The 13079-nt window shown below is 41.0% G+C and overlaps 1 protein-coding gene across 5 annotated transcripts in view; it reads right to left on the bottom strand.

Moving 5' to 3' along the window:
• cryzl1 (crystallin, zeta (quinone reductase)-like 1) overlaps nt 1-13079 on the bottom strand; it is an 86643-nt gene that overhangs the window by 59298 nt on the left and 14266 nt on the right. For all 5 annotated transcript variants that reach the window (XM_060833204.1, XM_060833201.1, XM_060833202.1 and 2 more), the window contains 3 exons: nt 12619-12691; nt 8199-8243; nt 8041-8109 (listed from right to left, as the gene is read on the bottom strand). In XM_060833204.1, coding sequence (XP_060689187.1) covers nt 8041-8109; nt 8199-8243; nt 12619-12691 — 187 coding nt within the window. The remainder of the gene's footprint in view (nt 1-8040; nt 8110-8198; nt 8244-12618; nt 12692-13079) is intronic.

Here is a 13079-nt window from a genome sequence, read left to right as displayed (position 1 = left end):
GAAATTCCTTATCACAGTTCTAAAGAGTAGCTCCTTCATGGAGGCTGTGCCCTTATGTCCTAGACACTTCTTCTAGTGAAAATATCTTCTCTACATCCATTATACGCAGACTCCCCAGTATTCTGTAAATTGCAATCACATTCCCCCTCATCCTTCTAAACTCCATCAAGCACAGATTCAGAATCCTCAATTGTTCCTCAAATGACAGGTCCTTCATCCACAGGAACATTCTTGTAAATCTCCTCTGGAACCCCTCCAGCACTAGCACATCCTTGCTTAGATTATGGGATCCAAAACTTCTCACAATATTGCAAACACAATCTGACCAGAGCTTTATGCAGCCTCAACCATCCATTTCTGCTCTTGTACTCTTGCTGTCTTGAAAATGCATGCTAACATTGCATTTCCTTTCTTACCTGCCAACTGGATCTGTACGTTAACCGAAAGGGGATTCTGATTTAGTGCTCCTCAGACATTTTATGCTTCAGGTTTAGAAGTCTTTCCCATTCAGAAAATAATCACAGAATCCCTACAGTGCAGGAAGAGGCCATTCGGCCCATCATATCTGCAGCGACCCTCCGATGACCACCACAATCCCACCCCATTCCTGTAATCCCAAATAAGGATTTTTTTACCACAGCTAATTCAGCTAACCTGCACATCCTGGACACCACAGAGCGAGGTTTTTTTTGCATGTCCAAGTCACTTACCTGCACATTTTCGGACTGTGGCAGAAATTCAAGCACTCACAGGAAGCATGTACACACAGGGAAAAATGTGCTAATTCTCCACTGACAGTCACCCAAGGCTGAAATCGAAACCAGGCCCCTGCTACTGAGGCAATGATGTGAACCACTCTGCTGCCCCACGCCTCTAGTTTTCTTACCACACTGCATAACCTTACACTTTCCCACTATATTCCATCTGCCACTTTTCTGCCCACACTCCTTGTTTGGCCAAATCCTTCTGCAGCCTGGCCTCTTCGTTAACACTACCTGCCCCTCCATCTATCTTGGTTGCTCAGTTTGCAGGTGACACAATGTGGCCAGTTCCTTCACCCATACAATGTAAAATGTGAATAGTTGTGGTCCCAACATGGACCCCTTCTTGTCACTGGCTGCCATCCTGAAGAAAACCCCTTCATCCCTATTCTTTGCCTTCTGCGAGTCAGTCAATCCTCTATCCATGCCAGTAGCCTGCCCCAAACAACATGGGCTGTCAACTTATTTTGCATCATACTACATTGCACCTTGTCAAAGACCATCTGGAAATGCAAAGAGATCACGTCCACTGGCTCCCCTGGTCTAATTTGTTTGTAACCTTTTCAAAGACTTCTTACAGGCTTGTCAGGCATGACCTTCCCTTGACGAAACTGTGCTGACTCAGTCCGATTTTCCCATGTATTTCAAAGTTCTCGCTATCTCATCCTTAATAACGGACTCTAAAAAGCTTACCAACGATCGAGGTCAGGCTAACCGGTCTACAGTTTCCTGTCTTCTGCCCCTCTTCCATTTTGAACAGAGGTGATGTTCTGATATGTTGTTGGTGTTTTCCTCTGTGAAGACTGATGTAATGTATCTTTACATGTCCTCTGCCATTACTACTTTTCCAGCCTGGTTTTCCAGTGGTCCTATGTTCACTCTTTCCTATCTGTTACCTTTTATATCTAAAATAAATCTTACAATTTAAAAAAATATTATTAGAGAACTTACTCTCATATTTCATCTCCTCCCCCTTATTGCTTTTTTGGTTATACTGCTGGTTGTTAAAAGCTTCCCAATTCACTGTATTTGCACTAATCTTTAGCACATGGTATGCTTTTTCTTTTGCTTTTATGCTTTCCCTGACCAGGGTTGCCTCGTTTGTACATGTCTTCTTCCTTGGGATGAATTTCTGCTGTACCGCCTGAACGATCATCAAATTCCTGCCATAGTTGCTCTACTATCTGCCCTGCGAGGTTCCCCTTCCAGTTAACTCTGGCCAGCTCCTCCCTCATGTCTTTGTAATTACCTTTATTCAATTGTGACATCATTACATCTGATTCCAGCTTCTCCCTTTCAAACTGAATTCTATCTTATTACAGTCACTGCCCCCTGGGAGTTCCTTGACCTTAAGCTCCCTAACACAAGTCTGCCTCATGACACATCAACAAATCCAGAATAGCATGTTTCCAAAAAAGACATCTTGTAGATATTGTGAATTTTTTCTCTTGAGATCCAATATCAATCTGATTTTCCCTGTCCACCTGCATATTGAAATCCTCCAAGATAACTGTAATAACAAAGAACACAGAACAAAAAAAAATACAACATAGGAATAGGTCCTTCAACCCACCAAGGCTGGGCCAATAAACAATGCCCTTCCAAACCTTTTGCGTATACCCAGTCCGTGTCCCTCTATTCCCTGTATTCATGTATTTGTTAGGACGCCTCTTAAACATTGCTGCTGTATCCACCTCCACCACCTGCTCTGGTAGTGCATTCCAGACGCTTATCCTTTGTGCAAAAATCTACCTCTCATCTCTTTTAAACTTACTCCCCCACCACCCCCCTTTCTGTCTTCAAACTATGTCCCTGAGTAATTGACCGTTCTACCCTGGGGAGAAAAAAAAAGATTCAGACTACCCAGGTCTTGTGACTTTGTAAACTTCTGTCAGGTTGCTCCTCATCCTTCGACGTTCAAGTGAAAACAAACCAAGTGTTCACTCTCTGCAGCTCCCTCAACCTTTGATGTCACCATAAGGCTACAAATCATACCATCTACATTATCTCCAAATCATTTATATATATTACAAACAACAGGAATACCTATCCTGATCCCAGCAGAACACCACTGCTCACAAATCTCCTGTCAGAAAAACACTGTTCCACCACTTCTATCTTCTATGACCAAGCCAGTTCTGTATCCATCTTACAGCTCACTGTGGATCACATGTGATTTCACATTGGGGAAAAAAAAATCAGCCTGCCATGAGGAACCTTATCACAGGCCTTGGCACTTACTAAAAAACCCAATCAAGTTTGTGAGACATGAGCTTCCCATACAAACCATGCTGCAAAGTGCTTTTCTGGTTCCTAAATTATTTTCTGCCCCACATCCTGACTGTTGCTAGGAGGCCGAGCAACTCACACGGTCCTTTTGCCTTTGTGGTTCCTCAGTTCTTCCAACACAGATTCTATGCCTTCTCACTTTATATCACTTCTTGTTGTTGACCAAATTTCAATGATTACTAACAAGGCAACTGCTCCTCACCTATTTGCCTGAGCTCTTGTTAGAATGTGTATCCTTGGATATTTAATTCCTAGCTGTGATCCCTTTACAGCCACATCTCTGTAATCCCCATAATATCGTATCTGCCAATTTCAACCTGTGCTACAAGCTCATTTACCTTGTTCCATAAACATTTAAATGCAACACCCTCACTTCTCCATTGACTGCCTCCCTTCTCAGTTGTCTCCTTATCTGCTGTGTCTGAAGTTCGATTTCTGATTCTTTCTATACTCTCTGTCCTATTATCTGTTCTGGAAATGTTAATAATCTCTGCCAATCCCTTCTCACTTTAACTTCTTCCATAATTTTCCATTCTTGTCACATCAGTCTTTAAGCCACATATTTATTGCCTTAATTTTGTTGACCGTGTCAGTTAGCTAGTAACTCCATTCGGAATACAGAGATTCTGGGTCTGCCTTTCAATTTAGCCCTGAGCTGCCCACATTCCCTCAGTAGGACCTCTTTTCACTTTCAACATGTATTATTGGTACCTACAGGGACCATGACAACTGGATCGTCCCCTCCTACCCAGGTTCCTCTGCAGCCCAGAGGAGATATCCTGAGTGTGGGCACCAAGCAGGCAACACAGCTTTTGAGACTCTCAACCCTGGCCGCAGAGAGCAGAGTGTACTCCCCTGATTATATTGTTCCATTAAATCTACATTTTTCTTTATTCTCCCCATCTTAAATGGCTCCCTGTACCACAATGCTAAAGTCAGTTGGCTAATCCTCGTTCCAGCCCCCACTCTCGTCCAAGAGGGAGCAAGAATCTCAAACCTGCTAGATAAGTTCAACAGCTGAAGCTCCTTCAGGACAACCTCTTGGATCCCTCTAACAGCCTCACTCATCTGCACACACTCCTTTTATGAAGATGTGGGTGTACTTTAAGAGAGTTAAAAGCAGCAGAACTACTGGACACAGCACCAAGTGTTCTCAATAATGCAACAATGTTATACTTGGTCAAACAACTCGATTAGCTTGTTGCCTCGAGACAAAAATAAATTTGAATTTGGCCAGTTTAAATTATACCTTGAAATATATCAAACTACAATCCAGTTTGATTTGAGTATATTGACAATCTTAAAAGCCAATCTGATGCTTTGGGGGTATAAGACTGGGGTAACGTGAACAGTTGTTAGGAGAACTGACATGCCCAGCATGTAAACAGATTGCCTGAAAATAGCTCTCTTAAAAATACCTTGTCAATCAGTAATCTGTGACGCAGAAATTCTAAGAAGAAGAAGACATAAGAAGATCCGAATAGAAGAACGAAAGCTGCCTGGTTTTAAAGATAAGAAGTGTGGTTTTGTAAATCTTAACTGGGAGTTTTATCGGACTAGTATTATAGAAGGCAAGGTAAAAGATAGATTAGAGGAAATAGTGCTTAGTTAATTATTCTCTGTCATACTTAAAGTTGTTCATTTTTACTTTGAAGAGTTCTTGGCCACTCGAAATTTTACAGATTACTGCACGAGATAAATCTTTTCTATGTTGCAGCTTTTAAATTTAGAAGGAGGGTTTACCCAGTGTCGTAACACTCCTGAAACACAGCATCCAGGTAACTCTGCCCCTCCCTGTGTCTCAGTGTTTGAAAACCAAACTCAGCTCATCAACAGTGCGCTGGAGTTCCTCAAGCAACCAACACCTGCTACCGATGTGGTCACTATGAACTACAAACGGGGTCCATTAGTTCCCACATCATGCAGTTACAATATATTGCCTGGCTCAGTATTGCTGTCACAGTTGTTTGTTCTTAATTTGATTTTGAAAAATTGTGGACTTTTCTTTAGTTTGTAGTAAGTAAATATTTCCCCTATTTACCTTCAACCTGAAAGTAACCTATAATACAGTCAAATGAATAGCTATCATGAACCAATTAATTTACATTTGTGTGTCCTGTAACTCTTTGGTGCTGGCCCTCTCATCCTCGGCTTAAATTTAGCCTGGTGCAAAAAAAACCTTAAAAGCTATGAGCCACAAAAAAAGCAAGTAAAAAGTACTTCTTACATCTTGCATCCAACTTGTTGAGGTGTATACTGTACTCACTCAGGCTGTGTCTTACTTTGGAGGTGATCTCTCCGTTCAGATTGTCTGCTTTCAACAGGCCCTCTTAAATAGAGGTGAAGCGTGCTGAGATGACTCACACTAGTTAAACTTCAATAGTAATTAACACCCATTCAGACTTCAGGTGATGACTAATACCTGTCCCTCTCTCAGCTACCTTATTAACCTTTTCAATCGGCTCCTGAATTTTAAAATTTTTAAAATGACAAACGATTTAATAATTCTATTCTTACACTGCCTCCAAATTCTCCAAACTATACACAAAAAACAAAAGAACTGTGGATGCTGGAAATTAGAAACAGAAGTGACCCTTTCCCAAGGTGAGAAATCAGAGTTAACATTTCCAGTCATGTAACCTTTCAAGAAACATGAAATTTGATTTCTCTCCACAGATACTGCCAGACTTGCGGAGTTTTTTTTGGCAATTTCCCATTTTGTCTGCACTCTCTCTTCACTCAGGCTATGTCTCACTCTGGATGTAATTTCTTCCTCCTAACCATGCAAAGCTTACAGAAGCGAAGCTCCTTTTGCAGTGGCATACACAACAACTAAGTGTTGATAGTGAGTGAATGGATGGCCTGGAACCATTGCCAGTAAAGCTGGCTGCTTTGTCCTGGATGTTAAGTTTATTGAATCAGTGTTGTTGGAGCTGCATTCATCCAAGCAAGTGGGCAGCTTCATGATACTCCTGACTGTGCTTTGTAGATGGACATGCCCTGGATGTCAGGAGGCTAGTTATTTGCTGTGATCTGCTCTTGTAGCCACAGTATTCACATGGCTAGTCCAATTAAGTTTCATATCAAATGGTAGTCCCAGAATGATTAGATTCTTTAGATTAGATTCCCTACAGTGTGGAAACAGGCCCTTCGGCTCAACAAGTCCACACCAACCCTCTGAAGAGCAACCCACCCGACACATTCCCCTACATTTACCCCTGACTAATGCACCTAAACTACAGGCAATTTAGCATGGCCAATTCACTTGACCTGCACATCTTTGTGAAAAAAAAATTAAATTAAAAAATTTACACTCTTAAAAAAACCCTTAGAAATGACCTCAAAGGTCATTTTGGGCTTTCTGAACAGCCAATCCTAGACTTTGTGAATAATCAACTACAGACATTACTTTATAAATTGCTAAAGTCTTTTGTTTAAGATTATTAACAGTACTTCAGCACAGCAAAAATTAAATAACAAAGTAATTTAATTCGCCTTTGCTTTTGTGATGATGTTGTCACTTTTAAAAGGTTATTTTTTGTCCTTTTATTTAAAAAAAAAGAGAGGTTGCAAGGTAGAGGTGAAAAACTCACTACTAAAAAGGCTTAAGTAAATAATTTAGGAGGGCTTTATGTTGTTTTTAAAAACAGAAGCAGTTTGAATGGGAGTCACCAGTTCTCACAGACCAGACTTTCTAGCTTTTCTTTTAAACTGTAGCAGTTAGAGGCTGTTTGGGGTCTCAGAAGAGCTGGAAGCTTCAATAAATGATTCAAAGCTGCTACTTTCTCTAAAATCTCTCCAGATGTTGTTTCCTCCTGAATTGGAGAACTGCATGTAAAACTCTGTCTGAATTTGTCTTTTTGCTAACGGGGTGTGTTTACGGAATATTACTATATTGAAACTGTTCATTAGTAATAGGCACTGCATCTATTATTCGATTAAGCTTTCCAATAGTTAAGTTATTTTAAATTCCTTTTTCTTCTGCTTGTATTTTAACTATAATGTTCACATAAATTGTTTTGCATAATGTCAGTTTGAACAGTCGCATCACACTTGGAACAGATACTTCACATCTACATTTAATATAAGAGGAGGTTGGGTCTGAGCCAACTTTTTAACATATTTTGAGGGGGTCTGGTCTGGTCCATTACACTTGAAATTCAGCAATCATTGTTTTCAGCTCCATTCACACAAAGGACAGGCCAACAAACAAAAGATAAGGAAGTAACAGAAGTAGTCAGACTCCTGTAGTTATTTTACGATGTATTGTTCCTTCGGTATAGATAGAGTCACAGAGTAATACAGCATGGAAAGACACCCTTCGGTCCAACTTGTCTTCACTGACCAGGCCACGTGAATTTGGCCCATATCCCTCTAAAATCTTTCTTTACCCACTTCCACCACTTTCTTTGGCAGCTCGTTCCACATATGCACCACCCTCTGCATGAAAAAGGTACCCCTCACATGCCTTCTAAATCTTTCCCCTCTCATCTTAAATCAATGGCCACTAGTTTTGGACTTGCCCACCCAAGGAAAAAAAACCTTGATTTTTCAATGTATCCATGCCTCTCATATTTATAAACTTCTATAAGGTCACCGCTTTATCTCCGACAGTCAAGGGAAAAACGCCCCAGTCTATTCAGTCTCTCCCTGTTACTCAAATCCTTCAGTCCTAGCAATATCCTTGTAAACATTTTTTGCACTCTCTCACGTTTAAACAACATGAAACGTCAGCAGAATCTTTTGGTCAAGAACCAACCTGCAATTAACTTCCAGGCTTGACCTCATGAATAAACAAAAGCTTGTTTGTTCTGTTTACCTTTTAATACAAACAATTACCCTCAGCCCAAAAGTAATTTTTAGCTTGCAGCTCCCAGCTCCAAATCAAAATTCTCCAAAATCCAGAATAACAAAAATATTTTTAAAAAATCACAAGCGCTCAAAATATATCTTAAAGAAAAAGGTATTGATGTTACAGTATTATACCTACCAAGACTGTGTTCATGAACCAGCAGAGTATTGGAAAGTCCAGATTCTTTACAATCCAAAGGTAGAATACCTATGAGATGGACAGTGCAGTGACCAGATTAGCATTGGAATTTCAAAAAACTTTGGCATAAATGTCAAATATGTTTTGATTTTGCTTACCAACTACTGCATCATTTGGCTTAAAGAAGCTCACTTTTGGTCCAACTGAAAAAGTACATTTAAAGAATATCATATTTCAAAACAAATGAGTGTATTATTGTCAACTTAATTTTTATAAACATGGAAACATGCTTGAACTGTAGGTTTGATATCCAGACGATTCATTACCTGGCTAGGTAACATCATCAGTGGTGACCTCCAAGTGAAGCGAAGCTGTTGTCTCCTGCTTTCTATTTATATCTTTCTCCAGGATGGGGGTTCCTGGGGTTTGTGATGATGTCATTTCCTGTTCGTTTTCTGAGGAGTTGATAGATGGCATTTAGATCTGTGTGTTTGTTTATGGCGTTTTGGTTGGAATGCCAGGCCTCTAGGAATTCTCTGGCATGTCTTTGCTTAGCCTGTCCCAGGATAGATGTGTTGTCTCAGTCGAAATGGTGGTTTTTTTCATCCGTGTGTAGGGCTACGAAGGAGAGAGGGTCCCAGTACGACCCATGGACAAAACCAACGTCATCAACAAAATTCCATGCAAGGACTGCCACAAACACTACTAAGGACAAACAGGAAGAAAGTTAGCCACCAGGATACACGAACACCAGCTAGCCATAAAAAGACACGAACCTCTCTGCTTCGTAGCCCTACACACGGATGAAAAAAACCACCATTTCGACTGGGACAACACATCTATCCTGGGACAGGCTAAGCAAAGACATGCCAGAGAATTCTGAGGGGCCTGGCACTCCAATCACAACGCCATTAACAAACACATAGATCTAGATGGCATCTATCAACCCCTCAGAAAATGAACAGGAAATGACATCACCACAAACCCAGGAACCCCATCCAGGAGAAAGATATAAATAGAAAGCAGGAGGCAACAGCTTCCCTTCTCTTGGAGGTCGCCACTGATGATGTTACCTAGCCAGGTAATGAAACGTCTGGATATCAAACCTACAGCTCAGCGAGTAAACCTAGACCCTAAACCTCAACCTGAGCTATAAACCTTCACAAACCTTGCAAAAACACGCTTGAAGTAATTTGTACCAGATATCCACTGTCAAATTTAGGAATTGCCTTCTAATTGGAATAAGCAAACCCACTGGTATGTTTTTTAAACTTGAACGTTTAAAGGCTATGCTTATTTTGGAAGAAATAATTGCAATTACTGGCCCAGGACAGGAAGAGAGCTTTCCTTTTAAAAGAAAACTTCCCAAAGCAGAGCTGAACAATAAAGGCTGTGGTTTTTCAGCTTCAAAGAACTAGGCATAAACATTTCTGACAAAGACAAAATCTGGAAAACAGTGTAGAAAGGCATAATTCCAGGGCGATGCTTGATTGTTTCCTTTCTAATCTGAACATCTGTTTTTAAATGCTTTTATGGTTCCTCTGAATGCAAGTCTATGATTTTAAACAGTTAAATTATTCAGTTTTCTATCTAAATTATCCAACTACAATATGTAGCAATTACTGATTTTAGCTTTACATTAGTGGACACATACATATACAAAATTAGGTCACAAATTTGGAGCTGACATTGACTGGAAAGATTGTGTATGTGAAATTAGTGATTAATGGTATGCATTTAACTTTTGGAACTACGCTCATTTATTCCTAGATCGGTTGCAAATTTGACCTCTCTAAGCTTCCAGTTTTCTGCTCCTTTGAACATATTCACAGTAGTAGTATACAGTGGTGGACTAATAATCCAAACAGTTGCACTGATAATCCAGGGAATGCAAGTTGAAATTAATTATGACAATTTTACTATGAATTCCATTTATCCGTAGATGGAAATACAAATATTAACAATAAAATGCACCATGAAGCTAAGTAGTCAGAGCATTATCAAACCCCCAGAGGTTCATTGAGAAGAAAGCCTACTGTCCTCCTATAGTTTGTCTCAGTTATGACTCTTCAGGCAGAATCTTTCAGATTTCAAAGTTTTGGTGATCAAGATCATTGTAGGGTCTCAACCCTGTTCACAGAAGCAGCGCCTCCAGGACTGATTTTACAGAAGTTGCATAACAAGCTGATGCATCCGAGACTGCCATTGAATTAAAGGAATTCCAGCTGGCTGTGGAGGAACAGAGAGAGTCAGTCCATGAGACTGAGACAAGCTGGCAGTCTCATCAAGTATGTGGTGACAGTGCTATTGGTCTGCATGGAATGTGAAATGGAGGAGTGAAACAATTGGAGGCAATGGCGCCTCTCATTCAACACCTATACTATTCTTCAGACAACAAGTGTCCAGGAAATTGGGTGAAAAATTCAAGTCTCTGCTGTAAAAGACCTCAGACTTTTCAATATGAACCTTAGGGCCACAGGCATTTGCTGTGGGTTCCCATATCTCCCATTACCCATCAGGCTGTAGAAACAGTGGCAGTGGTACATTGGAAAATGTTGATAATTTGTAGCTGGGGAGCCTCGATTAATTTCACTGCTTTCAAGTGGGTTGTCCTAACAGGAGAAAAAATAGAGGCGGTCGGCAACACTTTGGGGAATCGTTACAAGCACATTCTCCATAATTTTCCAGCCTAGCAGAGAACCAAAATGTGTCAAAAGTACATGGGGAAAATTCCCCTTGGTGTAAAACATTATATGTAGGCAGGTGGAAAAAGGGAGAGGCACCAGTATCAAATCCAAAAGGAACATTCTACATTTTTGAGAGAAAGGAAGTTGCCTTGCTAATTGGCTACGAAAAAACACACCAGATCATCAAAGCCACACTCACAGGAATCCGATTCAGGAGAGAAGAAAAGGATAGCCAACTCCCATTCCTAGATGTGATAGTACAGAGAACACCGAACGGAGAATTCACCACAAGGGTACACAGGAAACCAACACACACGGACCAAGTCCTAAACTATGAAAGTAACCACCCCAACACACACAAACGAAGCTGCATCAGGACACTATTCAAAAGAGCCACAACACACTGCAGTACACCAGAACTGCGAAAAGAGGAAGAGGAACACCTATACAAGGTATTCGCCAAAAACGGATACCCGCGCAACTTTTTTTTTTAAGATTACTTACAGTGTGGAAACAGGCCCTTCGGCCCAACAAGTCCACACTGACCCGCCGAAGCGCAACCCACCCATACCCCTACATTTACCCCTTACCTAACACTATGGGCAATTTAGCATGGCCAATTCACCTGACCCGCACATCTTTGGACTGTGGGAGGAAACCGGAGCACCCGGAGGAAACCCATGCAGACACGGGGAGAACGTGCAAACTCCACGCAGTCAGTCGCCTGAGTCGGGAATTGAACCCGGGTCTCAGGCGCTGTGAGGCAGCAGTGCTAACCACTGTGCCACCGTGCTGCCCACTTTATCAACAGATGCCTAAGAGATAAACCACGGAACGACGACATGCCACAACCAAAAGGACTAGCCACACTACCATACATCAGGAGCGTTTCAGAACTGACAGCCAGACTACTACGACCCTTAGGACTCATAACGGCACACAAACCAACAGCCACGCTCAGACAACAACTTACTAGAACAAAGGAGCCGATACCCAACATGAGCAAAACTAATGTAGTTTACAAAATACCATGCAAGGACCGCACAAAACACTATATAGGACAAACAGGAAGACAGCTAACAATCCGCATACGTGAACATCAACTAGCCACGAAACGACACGACCAGCTATCCCTAGTAGCCACACACTCAGACAACAAGCAACATGAATTCGACTGGGAAAACACTACTATCATAGGGCAAGCCAGACAGAGAACAGCCAGGGAATTCCTAGAGGCATGGCATTCATCCACAAACTCCATCAACAAACACATCGACCTGGACCCAATATACCAACCACTACAGCGGATAGCTGAAACTGACACCCGGAAGCGGCAAGGACAGACCACTATAAATACCGGAAGAAACATCAAAGAAGCGCTTCGCAGGAGGCTCCAGAGCACTGATGATGTCGCCTAGCCAGGGGACGAAACGTTTGCAACAAAAACTTCCAGCTCGGCGAACAGAACCACAACACCTCAGTTGTTATTCGTATATGATCTTTATAGTTTGTAGACTTTATATTTAGATAATCAGCAGAATCAGGAATCATTGGTGATCTTTTTCTCCCTTGTTCAGCGATGTTGAAGACATTTACATGGGCAAAAAACTTGTCAAATTGAGATTAGTTAGTTCCACATAGATCTAGAAACTTGTTTGTAAGATTAATCTCTAAGCCCTACACAACATTTCTAAATAGTCTGTGGAAAATTTTAAGCTTAACTATAATCCTATCATCATTTCTCCAGATTAATATTAGGTGCTTGACCAAAAACAAATTTTTTTTTCATGTTGAAGTCCTTTTAATTGCAAAATAAACTGCGCAAAACATTTCTGGATAAATCCTTGACCAAACAATAGGAATAAAATGTCTTAATCAAATCATCGCTTACCTTCAAGAACCACTCCAGCAACTTCTCTTCCAATTGGTAAGAAATCTTCCTGCAGTTTTAGTTCCATCAACAGCTAAATACAAAGTGATTTTCTTTTTAATGACAAAGAAATGTACACATTTCTTTAGAACTGCAACTTTAAAAAAGTTGACATCAAAAGTTTACTCCCAGCCTCTTGCTGCCCTTGAATAGGTGGTGCAAACTGCCTTTTTGAACCACTGCAGTCCATTTACTGTAGATGGACCCACAATGCATTCAGGGAGGGAATTTCAGGATTTTGTCCCAATCATTCTGAATGAACAGCAATATATTTCCAAATTAGAAAAACAAACGACTTGGAGAGGAATTTGCAAGTGGTGATGTTCCCACCTGCTGCCCTTGTCCTTCTACAGGAGAGTGGTTGTGGATTTGGAAGGTCCTGTATCAGGAACCTTGCTAAATTTCTGCAATGAGTCTTGTAC

This window comes from Hemiscyllium ocellatum, chromosome 12 (assembly GCF_020745735.1).
Source record: "Hemiscyllium ocellatum isolate sHemOce1 chromosome 12, sHemOce1.pat.X.cur, whole genome shotgun sequence".
NCBI classification, from domain to species: Eukaryota; Metazoa; Chordata; class Chondrichthyes; order Orectolobiformes; family Hemiscylliidae; genus Hemiscyllium; species Hemiscyllium ocellatum.
The sequence above is the reverse complement of the archived record's forward strand: the minus strand, read 5'-3'. Positions and strand labels throughout refer to the sequence as shown.